Below are 14,151 nucleotides of genomic sequence, written 5' to 3'. Positions count from 1 at the left end.
CTACAGCAGCCTTCTGTAGGGCAGGTACTATTGTGCAAGTTAGGAAACAGGCACAGAAAGATGATATAATCATTCGAGGTCACACAGTGTGTCAGTAGTGCAGCCAGGTCACTCGGCCACCCTGGTATCGTTCCAGCGGTGTCTGTGGTCAGACCCTGGGGCAGTGGTTCTCAACCTGGGGGATCTTGACCCCTTGACCCCCCCCGGGCGTCATTTGGCAATGCCTGAAGACAGTTTGGGTTGTCACGACTAGGGAGAAGGAGATGCTACTGGCATCCAGTGGGTGGAGGTCAGGGATGCTGCCAGATATCCTACAATGCCCAGGACAGTCCCCACAACTAAGGATTATCCAGCCCAAATGTCAATAGATTGAGAAAGCCTGGCTGCGGGAGATAGTTCAGGTGTGGGAGAGAAATCTGGAGAAAGGGAGGTCGGTGAGGGAGGGAGGGTGGGGCGGGGTAGTTGATCTACGTCTGGAAAGGCTTGGGGAGGAGGAGCCAGAAGAGAGGATAACTTGAGCGCAGGTGGGGCTGGGGCCTGGGTGGGAATAAGCAGACCTTCCTGAGGACTGGCAAGACTGCATGCCTGAGCCCATTTACACACCTGCCCGGCAGTGCCCAGCCCTTGGCACTGGTCACCTCCCTTCCTCTTCATAAAAAACAGCCTGTGAGGGAGGGTGATGGCAAATGCCTGGTTCACAGATGAGTCATCAGCTACTCAGATGGTGCAGACAGCATGCCCAGGACACCCCAGCTGACAGAGTCCAGATCCCCGCCCACCCCTCCCTGCCTCTGCACAAAGAAGGCAGACGAGGTGAGGGAGGCTGTGAGTGACCCATGGCCTGCCTTCCCCTGGTACCACACGGGGACTGGTCTTCTGCCCAGTGCATCACACATCAAGGTGGAAACACTAGCGCAGGGCGCAATTGGCGCACTGTCTGAGCAGTTTCCTAAGGGGAAAAGGTTTGTTTGCACGAGTAGCTGACCTTTGATGTCTATAAATGGAGTCTCTCTGGAATCGGAAAATTAAAAGGCCATGTGGTGATGAAAGAGATGTAATTGATGAAGATGGAGAGGAAGAAAGCCAGCACCTCTGTGGCCACCCTCGGCAGAGAAGTACTTAGCAGGCAGGCCCCAGCTGGGACACAGCTGCCCTTTCTTAGCACTGCAGGATGCGCTGCCTTGTCGAATAGAAAAGGGTGATTGGCCCTGTCCCCTTCTCCCCCCACCCCGAGAATCTTCCTACTGATGCCAGCTAGAATTGCCAGTACCGAAGAAGGCGTTTAATGGGTTGTCTCCTTGTTTTTAAGTTCTGTAAAAACATATCTTTTTTGCCTGCCCCTGAGCAGGTACTCACACTGCCCTACCCTCACCCCTAGGCCCCCGCAGGGGGGCATTCTGGGCTTCTTCAAGGCTTCCCATCAGTATCGCTTGTTTCAGTGTTATGTCAGTGCTCCTTGCGATGAATTTAGCGAGCAGCTCTCATCCTGGAAAATCAGTGCTTAGCAAACTTTGATTGAATCACCCAGGGATCTTAGTAAACTGCAGGTTCTGATTCGGCAGGTCTGGGGTGGGCTTCTGCATTTTCAACAAACTCCCCGGTGATGACATCGCCAATAATGGGCTTCGAGTGTTCTGCATCTTGCCACTTTAATGCATGTTGACCTTCTCTCTCCCCTGGTTATAGGGAATAGAGTATGTTTCTAGAATAGATTACAGGTATTGAATTATTTTCTTTCTTCCCTAGCTCTTATATTTCCTGTCATAGTTCCTAAAGCATAATTATTGGTAGGCAAAGCATGTTAGCAGACCGCCTGTTCGTGCCATCGCCTCTACGGTCCTGCCCTCCAGATTTGTTTTCTTTCTGAAACTAGAGCACCGCTTCCTTACCTTCCACAGGATCATCACGGGTCTGCTTTCCCGTTGCTGTAGAGACCATTCTGGCTTCTCTCCTCTCCCGTTCCTTCTTCCCTACTCTTTCCTCCCACCATATTTCTTAATTTGCTACACCATTCCACTGTTGTCATGGGGACGAAATGACCATTTATTTAATCGGCACCTCCAATAAAGTGGCAGCTGAGAAATCCGAGTTAATGGGACCCAACTTGAAGCATTGATGGGGAACAGCAGAGCAAGTGCGTGGCCTGGTTGTTTCAGATTTGCCATCTCTCTGGGCTTCGTCTTGCAGCAGATATCCCCAGTCTAGAAATTCTTTCACTGAGGGACAAATCAGCATCTTAAATCAATGTACACAAAAGAACCCACCGGAGCGATGTGGACTTTTTGGGTAACAGAGAAAATAGAGTCATTCTCTTGCTTTTCAGGAGCTCTCCAAGGTTTTCCTGTACCTCACAGACATACCTGAACAACCCCAGTGTTTCATAGGTACAAACATTTAAAGCGGGTAGCTCTATCTGGAGGGTTGTGTTTCTGACAACATGCTCCTTATTTTCATCATCCTTTGCTCTTGTTTCCCACACACTCCTGGTCTTGTAGTTTGTGATGTGGGGAGAGAAAGGGGAATGGACTCTGGCTGCCCTGCCTGTGCCCTCCCCTGAGCTCCCGGAGGCCTGGCTCCACCAACTCCCAGCGCCTAACACACGTGTTGGCACATTGCAGGTGATCCATACATATCTACTGATTGAGTGATAAAGAGGGGGCTCTCAAGGGAAAAAGAAATATATGCACGAGTGGTATCTGAGCAACAGCCCCAAAAGAGAAGCCGATTTGTAATGTTAGAAATAGCTGTTTCTGAGCATGATGGTTGAGATGTGGTGTTGTCAGCAGACATGCTTAGGAAAGAATAAAAAATGCATAACAAGGGCTGAGATCGTAGCAATTAGAAGTGGAAGAGCTCTTAGTAGGTTTCAGCATTTGTTTTGAAGATGTGGTAGACTGAGGTAGAAGGTGGAATAGAGGGTCTAAGACCCTCCGGGCTGTGGTGGAGGAAACACAGCTGCAGCCCAGGTCTCCTGACCAAGCAGAGGCCTTTTCACCCAGCCCCGCTGGTCCCACTGTTAGGGGAAGAATTCCAGCACATGCCCGTGGGCATGGGTGACGGGACCTGCTGCTGTGCGGGAGGCCCGGACCTCCGCAGACTTCCTTCACCCCAGGAGAATCGCCCTCGGCACATTCTGTTGCTCTCATTTGAAAACATGTCTTGAACCGGAGAAGTTTCCTAGAGCTGTTTCAGAGACCACGGAGGGATGCTGGTAACAGCTGCCTGCGAGTGCACACACGTCACCACAAGCCAAATCACAGCCGCTGGGAGGCTCCAGTCCTGCAGAAAACAGCAACTCAGGAGACTGAGGAAACAGCTGGGGGTGGGGAATTAAACTGACCTCCTCAAAACTCACACGTTGAGAGGACAAGCTGGAATCACCCAAAGGAAGTGGGGCAGCCAGGGAGCCAGAGCCCTGAAGTCTCTCCAGGTAGGCGAGTAAACTAAAAACACGGCCCCATGCAAGGCTGGGCGAAAAGGCTGGGGGCACAGCTTCATCCTTCTGTCACTCTCCCTGGCTTCTCTGTCCAGTAGGCTTTACTCGTGAATAACACACACCCTCCCATTGTCTATATGGGGAATCACGGTTTAGGCGAAAATGGTCTGGGTTTGAATACATATAGACCTGGGACAGAATCTTGCTGTGGGTGAACTTGGGTGAGTGGTGAAGCCGCAGTTTCCTGCTCTATAAAATGGGCATAATTAGAGCTGCCAGTTTGTCAAGGAGATTAAGGGAGACAGCTCCTGTGACTCCAGGTCGGTGCCTGGCAAGAGTCAGCGTGCAGTGACAGGTGGTTTGGCTAGTTTCGTCATCAGGATGGGTTTTAATGGACAGTGACCTTAGGGGTGCTCACACACATGGGGGTGGCTGACTGGGCACCAGGCCAACTGGCTGTCACCCTCCCCCTGGCCTGGCTAGCCCATGCTCTTATGGAGCACACTGGCCACAGGTATGAGTAGTAAACTGACATCTTTGACTCTGATCATCCCTGAGTGCATGTGAGTTCATTGTTTTGCGGCAGTGGTCTGTACCAGTTCTCAAAAATGGAGTGTATCGCCAGGAAGTGTGTATCAAGTCATCGGGAAGACTCATTAACACACAGATTGTTGAGTCCTACCCCTGGAGTTTCTGATTCTGTAGGTCTGGGTGGACCCCAGACTCTTGCTTTTTTTTTTTAATTGAAGTATAGTTGATTTGCAATATTGTGTTAGTTTTAGGTGTACAGCACAGTGATTCATTTATCCATATGTGTGTGTGTGTGTGTGTGTGTGTGTGTGTGTGTGTGTGTGTGTGTGTGTGTATATACATTCGTTTTCGGATTCTTTTCCCTTATAGGCTATTACAAAATATTGGGTATAGTACCCTGTGCTATACAGTAGGTCCTTGTTGGTTATCTATGTTATGTATATAGTAGTGCGTATATGTTAATCCCAGCCTCCTAATTTACCCCCTGCCCCCACCCTGCATTTCTAACAAAAGTGTCCTGGTGCTGCTGGTGTGGGGTGTCCCCACTTTGAGGACCTGTTGGCCGAGCATAGGGGCCAAAAAAGCCCCTATCCATCCCTCAGTCTAGAGTGTATCCTCATTACTTAGAAGCAAAAGGTGTGTGGGTCCCTCCTGCCACTCAGAGGGGCAAGTTACACTCTTGCCACAAATTCTGTTGGCACCAAAGTCATCTAACACCACTTTCACCTCTCTGCTTGCCAAGGTGCTTGTGAGGAAGGCAGAGGCTCCCTTATCCCCGTCCGGACCCCACTGAGCCTCAGACGAGGCAGGTTTAATGTCCACGTCTGCGTCCTCATCCGTAAAATGTGAAGCAGAAGACCTGACCTCCCGCAGAGGGAGTGTTTGCAGACTGGTCGGAGGGTGACAGTTGGCCACAGCGGTTGTGGAATTTACAGATTTCTATTTATAGACTAAGAGGCGATCACCCTTCGGGCTGAAACGGATTTGTCATTGTCCTCCCGGGCCTCTCTTTCCACTTCGCCGATAGAGGGCACACACTGGACCGGTCTGTGAATTGATGGGGCAGGGGGGTGAGGGGGCCATCTCCAGGGGATACGACGGACTTGGTGGAATAGAGCCTACCTTTGCCTGTCCCTCCTCTGCTGGTGGAGAGGCTGTCCACTCACCCCACAGTACCGTCTTTTAGGAAGAGCTTCTCCCCTCAGCTCTGGCCCTTTGGAGGAGTGGACCTTGGCAGGCCTGGCGCTGTTTCCCAATCAGCTGGCCTCGCGAGCTGGGAGTGCAGTGGGACAGGCATCAGACGGGAGTGCTGAGTTCTCCCCGCCTCAGCTCTCAAAGCAGGGCCTCCAGCCACAAGCGGTGTGGCCTCTCTACCCTGGCCCTTTCCCTGTGTGCCATGATGGAAGCGGGCTGGAAAGCACCTGCTGTTGGCCATTTGGTCTGGACCATCTGGCAAGTGGGAGTTGCCTGAGGCAGAGCACGCAGGCTGGGGAGATGTCGGGGGGCGGGGAGAGTTCATTTCGGGACTGAATTACCTTTGTCTGGCACCTTCCTCTTGGGTGAGGCTCACAAGTCGGTGGCGGGACCAGCAGGAGAAGCAGCTTCCCACCGCCTGAATGAGGGAAAGCGTAGCTTTGTGATGATTTTCTAGGGGTTCTCCTGTGCAGACCCGGGCTCTGGTCCCTGCTGAGCGTGTGTTCAAGGGGCAGGAAGACAGGCCTGAGCTCCGCTTAGATCAGAGTGGGGTGAAGGAAGCTCTCTAAATAGGCTCAGAAACCAGATGGAGTCCCTCTTTATCTTTAAAAACCAATTTTGCCTCTATACTCCATTCCAATTTAGAGGGAGGGACGAGTTACCAGGGAGCATGAAATCGGACATGACCATTAAGCCCTATTTCCTCCTACTTCCCTCTCCACCAGCGCTGGTCCTACCACCCTATTCATTCTCCCAAGGCGGCCTTCACTGACTGCAGTCTGCCTCTGTGCCCTGCTTCTCCCCAGATGCTCGTGGGAATGTCGATAAACTGTAGAATGCCTAACAGGCAGAGAGAATGGGGAAGCAGGACCACCAGGGGCGAGAGACAGCAAGCCCTGATGAATTGGGCTGTTGTGTGAATTAGTTGTCCTCTGTTAGAAAACGAGGAAATGCTACGATTATGCGTTTCAGAGAAAAAGTTCCTTTCGTGCTTGTCTCCCACCTGACCAGGAGAGAGACTGTGCATCCTTCATCTTTCAAGCCAAAATGCACATGTGGCAGTTTTCCTCTTAGCTGCACAGACGATCGCCTTTTTCAGATGCCTTGAATGCAGCCCGTTTCCCCAAATGAAGACATTGCCCACAGAAACTGGTCTCTGCGTGGGCTTAAAGGGCTCCATGTAAACCTAATGGTTTTCTCCCCTAGGTTGACAGAATCTAGCTTGGACTGTCCGACGCAGGCGCTATCAGGCTGGACGCGGGGCACTGTGGAGTCAACGAAGAAACCGAGGCTCCGTGCAGCATCTTTTGCCTTTGGTGCCGTCTGCATTTCTCTCTTGTTGGCATCAACGGTCATCGAATCCCCTGTGCTTTATTCACATTTCAGGGCTTGAAGAATCAGGCCCGGGTCAAGCTGAATATCGTGAGGTGTCCCCCAGTGACCACCGTGTTGATCAGGAGACCAGACCTTCGCTACCAGCTGGGGTTCAGTGTCCAGAACGGAATCGTAAGTGCAACCCCACACCTTTTCCAAACGTCTGACACACGAAACCGTGGCCCAGGGTTTGGGTTTTGGGGCTGTTCTTGAAAGCTGGTCATTTTCCAGAAAGAATCCAGCAAGGAAGGGACGAATGGTTGAAGGCAGACTCACTTCCTCCATGGGCAGAGAATTCTGTGCCTTCTGTGGGGGAAGAGAGGGACCCTCCCAGATCCATGGGCCCCAGAGCCCAGCGACTCTGTGATGCGCAGGGTGACCCTCCCAGCTGCCAGCTTGAGATAGCTTGAGGTACGCACCTTCCCAACCCCCCGCCAGACAGCAGCTTCCCAGGGCGGTGGGCGAAGAGCCCTGGGGGCTGGGCTTCCAAACCCTTGGTGATACCAGTGCAGCCCAGGCTGAGAACCCAGCCCTGTGGGTTATGCCTGAATGATCTCTGCCTTGCCTTTTTAACCTGAATTTGGCACTTGGGAGAGAAAGAGTATTTTCATCACCTGGATGTCTGCCTTCAAATACTTCCTTTTTTTTTCCCCCTTTATTGTGATAAAACGTACACAACATTACGTTTGCCATTTAAACCATTTTTAAGCATACAGTTCAGTGCCTTTAAGTACATTCCAAAAGTGGTTGTGTCCATCAGTGCTATTTCCAGAACTTTTCCTTCATCCCAAACACAAACTCCATAGTCAAGACTACTCCCTTTTTGTCCTGGTTTGCCTTGTTCTGGACTCATAGTAGTTCTGGGCTTTGGTGACAAATCTGTAACCTTCTTGATATTATAGATTTTGGATGTGCCCTCCTTCTCTCTGCATTCATCTTTGCAGATAGGAAAACCCTATTCTTTTTCCTCCCTTAATTTTTTTTTTTATAAATTTATTTTATTTATTTATTTTTGGCTGCGTTGGGTCTTCGTTGCCACGCACGGGCTTTCTCTAGCTGCAGCGAGCGGGGGCTACTCTTCACTGCGGTGCGTGGGCTTCTCATTGCGGTGGCTTCTCGTTGCAGAGCACGGGTTCCAGGCGTGCGGCCTTCAGTAGTTGTGGCTCGCGGGCTCTAGAGTGCAGGCTCAGCAGTTGTGGCGCACGGGCTTAGTTGCTCTGCGGCATGTGGGATCTTCCCTGACCAGGGATCGAACCTGTGTCCCCTGCATTGGCAGGCAGATTCTTAACCACTGCCCCACCAGGGTAGTCCCCTGCATAGGCTTTTAAAGAAAGGTACACAGTCAGGAGTGAAAAAGTCAGCTCTGTAAATTCAAACCATGTTCTTTTGGGAAATTCCGATTGCTTTGTGTGTGAGGTAGGGGTGGCTATAGCCTGCAGCACTGAGCCCAGAGCCCTCCCCCAGCCTGCAGCCTCTGCCCACCGCAGTGCCTGGCTGCACTGAGACGAAAACCAGCCATGTTATCATTTCTGCCAGAGGGAGTTTGAACAAGAACCACTGAGTTGGGACAGCCGAAGGGAGCTTCTGCCTTCTAGCTGGCCACACTTTGGAACACGAAGTGGGGTTCTAGCAGGTTCTAGCCCCATTTTAACTCAGGTAACTGTGACCCTAAAAAGTGGGCTGCTAGCATTACACAGTTCAGTGTTTGAGTCCCAGATAATACTAAACTGTGTTACACAGGCTGACAGTTTGAAAACATTGGCAGCTCTGTGACAGGCCCAAACAGCTCTTTTTACCAAGAGCGAGCTGGGATGAAAAGTACTCAGAATTCACTGTGCCGCGAAATCCAGTGACGTGCTGCGTCCCCTGTGCAGAGTGAGAGAACAAGGGGGCCATCTGGGCACCCAGAGTCCTAGCTCTTATAAAAAGGAACAAAGAGATGTAAATGTCCACAGCCTGACCATGGCAGCTCCTCAGAGGTGACAGTGCTGGGGATGGGGGATTCTAGAAAAGATAGTCTCCCACCCCCACCCAGTTCCCTAGCAGGCGATGCAGGCCAGGGTGGGTAACTTGGCCTTTGACTCTGATAGATCTGCAGCCTCATGCGAGGGGGAATAGCGGAGAGAGGAGGTGTCCGCGTGGGACATCGCATCATTGAAATCAACGGGCAGAGCGTGGTCGCCACCCCACACGAGAAGATCGTGCACATCCTCTCCAATGCTGTTGGGGAGGTAAGGGAGAGTCGGGGGCTGGGGGTCCCCCTGGTGCGCTCGCCCCCTCCACGAAGCCCTCCTGAGTGTCCTTCCCTGTCCTCAGCACACCTCCACACTGAACAGTCTGTCTCGGACCAGAATTTAAACCTGGTAACGAGTGGTTATCTTAGAGCTGCTCCTCAAAATCCCGTCACGTCACCCTCAGCCTTCTCCTCTGGCATCACTTTCCCACCTCCTCTTTTTAGTTCTCCGATCTGGGCATCTTCTCGCCATAGCTGCCCAAGTTCTCTCCATTTTTCCCAGCTAATCCTGCCAAATGTGCCTGGAAGATTTTAAGTCAGATTCAAATCTAATCAACAGCTCCCCAGAGACAGTTCCCTGGTATGGCTGGGCAGGGGTCAGAACAGCTGTTCTGGGGCTGATTTCCTGCCGGGGAGGAGGGAGGGAGGCAGGAGCAGCAAAACCCCACAGCAGTCCTACTGTTTTAAGGGTTTTGTCCTTTTGAAAAAAAAAAAAAACAGGCCTGGTGAGAGCAAGAGCTTTTGGGAAATAAACCACCTTACCTGGTCTGTCAACCCTCACTTTTTAGAAGCCCATGGATTCCGTACTTCCTGGAGGCCACTTGGGTCAGGCCCCTGTTAGGAATGGTGGGGGGATGAGGGGTGTACCTTCAAAGGCGTCCCACGGCAAGAGGTGCCGCCTCTCCTGCTAGCCCTGGGGCAGTGCCCACACAGCTCTCAGAGCCTCGGTCCCCCCGCTAAAGTGCGTTTCTGCCCTCAGATTCACATGAAGACGATGCCGGCTGCCATGTACAGACTGCTGACGGCCCAGGAACAGCCCGTCTACATCTGAAGCCACGCCCCCGCCCCCGGGCAGCATGCATGGAGGACTCTCCTCACTTGTGGTTGTGTTTCTCGTGCTACATCTGTGTGCCCACTGAGACATTCCCCTCTCATACCCAGCACTCGGTTTGACACAGAAGGAAAAGAATCCACAGAGACCTCCTTCTCTGTCTCTCTCTAGTTTGGTTTTTTTATTGTTTTTAACACCAGGGAAGTTTTGTATGCACTCCCTTGAGGCTGGAGAGCAGCCAGTATCCACCCAGAATCTGGCCAGGACCATCCTGAAGGGCCCTTGGGGGTCCTGAAGAGGGTTGTCACCGCTCAGGAAGGATCTTCCCTTCCCAAGAGGTGCAGACCTCTTAGAAGGAACTCCTAGGGGTGGTGAAGAAGCTGATTCAGCAGTGCCTATGATCCAACCACTGATCTCTGCTCTCTTCCAGTCAGTTTCTGGGAATATGGTAGTAACAGGGAGGACCAGCCCGTGTCTTTACGGATATGCCTGCCCACCATGTACGTGGGGCATCATACATTATTTCTGCCCAGAATTTCTGAGCCAACCTTATGCCTCTTCTGTAGTTTTAGTTTCAACATAATTGTGTTTTCTAATGCAAACCTTTTCACCCAGGATAGAAGGGGAACTGCCGTGGACAAGAATACCTTCGTGTTGCAGAGAACTGGGCGATTCCCAGGGCACCCTGGTTTCCCAAGGTTAGCAACCATTAGCTAAACACAGGCAGGTGCTTCCTGCCTCCTTCTACATCACACGTACGTACACGGTCTCACTTGCATATATTTCAGCCTTCCCTCCTCCCTTCCGCCAGTGAGGCACCCAGAGCCCCTGGAAAACCCACGTCACCTCCATGTGAGGCCCCTTCCCCCAGCAGGTGAGGCCTGCAGGGACTGGTGAGCCCTGTCTGGAGAGAACCGCCCCTCTGAGGCTGAGGCCTGGCCCTGCCAGCACCGCCTTGGCTAGAAGTGTTCTGGTAGACTCCCCTCGTGCCTCCACCTGACACACACATCCCACACTGGGAGTCTGGGAGCGATGGACTGTTCCCCTTGAAGGTGAGGCCTGGTGGAATCATGTTATGCTTCCTGGCCCAAGGTGGGACCAGCCTTGTTCTCCACTCAGGACCATGAGGCAGGATGTGACATTTGAGGGCCCAGAACAGTATCTAAACCACAAAACTAAGGGGACAATCATGACCTCAAGTGATGCCTAAGAAGCCCCAAATGTGTTCCAGAAACATCTTGCTGCCTCGTGGGCCTGAAAAAGCTTTTATTTGGTGTGGAACATTACGTGTTTTATCAGGTGCCTCATGTCCATGGGTTTTGTCTCAGTCTGGTGCAGATGTTTTAGTAATATGATTCTGAGCCAGTTTTCACTTACTCTTGGTCCAAAGAGCATTTTGTTTTCATGTGGGTGGGGTGTGGCTTGGATTGGGTTTTGTTTTGTTTTGCTCGTGACCTCTGCAAAGACAGGGGAAGAGAAACTAATATATTTTGTGATATTAATATAGTCCCTCTTCTCAACATCTGCGTTATTTATGTTGTGTCCATGGAAGTAGGAACCCGGTGAGCACGTGTTGGATAGTACGGATTTATACGTCGAATGGAGGGATTTCAGGGAGGGAGAAAGTGAATATGAAAAGGTTGGGAACAAGATACTTGTGCCAGAGAGCTGTGTGGTCAGTGCCCCTGGGATCTCTGTGCCATCTTGAGTTTTCTGCTTAGAGTCAGGAAAGCCGGTTGTTTCAGTGGCGTCAGTGGCTGGACTCCCAGTGTGACCGTGGGACAGGCCCTGCTGAAGAGTGGCTGTGCTGCCCGCATGTCCCCTTTAGGAAGGGGCTGCCCCTTCTCCAGGCTGGGCAGTCTGGGACCCCTGGATGACTTTTGAGGACACTTAGCTGAATGCTGCTGGGAGACCAGCCCCAAGGCTGACCCACTGCAAACGTGAGCCGGGAACCTCAGCTCCATTTACCAAACCGTAGTGTCTGATGACATATAATTAAATACTAAAGAGGCCTAAGTTCACCTTTCCTTTGCCAGAAGGAGCGGGTAAAATAGGAATGAAGCGTTCTGGGTGGTATTTTCAGGCATGAGGAGCCTTGGGGAGTCACTGGAGAGAGGCTCATGCCATCTGCTCCCAGGGTGACCGCTTGAGCCGCCTGCCCGAGGGCCCATTCCGAGCCCCCGCAATCGGCCAGGGGACGGGAACCCCACCAGCATGTCCCTGGGCAGCCTCCCACATAATTATATAAGGCTCTTCACCCAAAGGAGAGAAGAGACAGAATATACTTTCTATTGCTACTGCACAAAAATCTTGGGAAGTCTGACAGGTGCTGAAAAGGCCAGTGTGGTGAACTCTCCTAGAAGGCTAACATTTCAGCATAAGATTACCCACCACGTACCTCTGTGTTCGTAAAAGTGGCTCCTCACGCCCAGATAGCGAATGTTTCCGGAGCTTGGTCCAGGTTCAGAGGGCTGTAGTGTATTCTTTTCCCTGCTCCCACTGGATGGAGGGAATCAGCCCACCTTTGGAAGTTAACCAAGGAGCCAGAATCTTAATAGTAACTGTTTTTGAAAGTCCCACGGGAAGTGGTGGTCTGTTTCCCTTCTGACATCCCAGTATATATAGTTACATATGTAAATATCGGAAACCCCATGTAATGGGGAAGACTATGTACAGAACAGCCTTCCCAAACATGGCCCCGGGCAGAAAGCCACTCTTGCCACTTGGCTAGGACATGCTGGTGACTCGGCTTTGGGGACAGATTCCTAGATCCGTCGACCCCTCCTGGTCCAGCCAGGATGCACCAGAACCCACCCTGCCTCTGCCTTCTCAAATGTGAGCATTTCAGGGAGCCACCATCAGCCTTGGGTTCACGAGAGGACGAAGCCCCCAGAGACCAATGCCTGGAGCCTGCTCCCCTCACTGGAGCGGCTCCTCCAGGCCTGGAGCCCATCACGGGGCACTGGACTCCGAGTCCCTGCAGCCGGGTCTGCTTTCTGAACATTGCCCATCAGCACTGGCCTCAGAGAGTCCCAGAGTAACCTACTACCTCCCCATCACTCCCACCACCCCTTTTCACACCCGTCACCCCGTCCGCATGCAGAAGAGACCCACCCACAAGCCCTTCTTGGGTCCCTCAGCCCAGCGGTGAGGCTGTTAACAATGTTTACAACCAAGGGCACCTCCTCTTAGGTGTGTTTACTCTCCCACTTACAAGGCCACTTGCTGGTTTGAGTTTCATGTCTGTCTGCTCCTTCCCTGGTTGAGTCCGACTTGAGCACACGACACTGATCTTACGTCCCGACCCTCCATCAAGGCAGTCGTGAGGACCGTGTGGGAAGGAAATTCCGTGTACATATTCAGCAGTCCCTAGAGTATGAACTTGTACTATTGTTCTGTAAAGAGGGTGAAATAGAGCTTATTGTAAAGCGCTGGGAGAAGTATAGTATTGTATTTGTAACAATATGGTTCTTTGTATACACAAAACTCAATGATCTCTATATATAAATATAAATAAATATATAAATAAGATCTATATACACGTGAGCCTGGAATGTTGATGCCGCACACCCACTGAATGTACTTCCTCTGACAGTCTGGTCACCGGGCTGGCCCTCCCTCCCCTCCTCCATACCGTTTTGGGGGTTGTGATGTATTTAATGTGTTCTCTTCCTTTATTTAACTGAACGCTAATGTCTGTAAGAGTTGCTGCAACAATAAACAAGAACTTCACCTCTTGGCCTGGGCTGAGTGTCTTAACTGTTTCGGGGGAGGGACAAAACTGTAAGTGGGGGAAAGATGTCGTCGTCCCAAAAGGCCACCTCCTACCCATCCCGTGGGACCTGCTCACAGCCCAGAAACCATTTCCTAAACGGACAGGTTCTGTGAAACCAACACAGCTGTAAAACACAATAGGCTGTATCTTTTTGAATTACGGTTTTCTCAGGGTATGTGCCCAGTAGTGGGATTGCTGGCTCTTATGGTACTTCTATTTTTAGTTTTTTAAGGAACCTCCATACTGTTCTCCATAGTGGCTGTATCAATTTACATTCCCACCAACAGTGCAAGAGGGTTCCCTTTTCTCCACACCCTCTCCAGCACTTATTGTTTGTAGATTTTCTGATGATGTCCATTCTAACTGGTGTGAGGTGACACCTCATTGTAGTTTTGGTTTGCTTTTCTCTAATAATTAGTGATGTTGAGCATCTTTTCACTTACCTCTTGGCCATCTGTATGTCTTCTTTGGAGAAATGTCTATATAGGTCTTCTGCCCATTTTTTGATTGGGTTGTTTGTTTTTTGGACATTGAGCTGCATGAGCTGTTTGTATATTTTGGAGATTAATCCTTTGTCCGTTGATTCATTTGCAAATATTTTCTCCCATTCTGAGGGTTGTCTTTTCATCTCGTTTATAGTTTCCTTTGCTGTGCAAAAGCTTTTAAGTTTCATTAGGTCCCATTTACTTATTTTTTGTTTTTATTTCTATTTCTCTAGGAGGTGGGTCAAAAAAGATCTTGCTGCAATTTATGTCAAAGAGTATTCTGCATATATT

The 14,151-nt window shown here is 51.0% G+C and overlaps 1 protein-coding gene across 1 annotated transcript in view; it reads left to right on the top strand.

The window, feature by feature from the left end:
• The window catches only part of APBA1 (amyloid beta precursor protein binding family A member 1), a gene marked incomplete at its 5' end in the record, with an annotated part of 81,224 nt that extends 67,987 nt beyond the window's left edge, over nucleotides 1–13,237 (top strand). The window contains 3 exons of the mRNA XM_079926264.1: nucleotides 6,548–6,667; nucleotides 8,626–8,766; nucleotides 9,529–13,237. Coding sequence (XP_079782390.1) covers nucleotides 6,548–6,667; nucleotides 8,626–8,766; nucleotides 9,529–9,600 — 333 coding nt within the window. The 3' untranslated portion in view covers nucleotides 9,601–13,237. The remainder of the gene's footprint in view (nucleotides 1–6,547; nucleotides 6,668–8,625; nucleotides 8,767–9,528) is intronic.
• Nucleotides 13,238–14,151: the final 914 nt, after the last annotated feature.

This window comes from Stenella coeruleoalba (genome assembly GCF_951394435.1).
Source record: "Stenella coeruleoalba genome assembly, chromosome: 7".
NCBI lineage: Eukaryota > Metazoa > Chordata > Mammalia > Artiodactyla > Delphinidae > Stenella > Stenella coeruleoalba.
The sequence above is the reverse complement of the archived record's forward strand: the minus strand, read 5'-3'. Positions and strand labels throughout refer to the sequence as shown.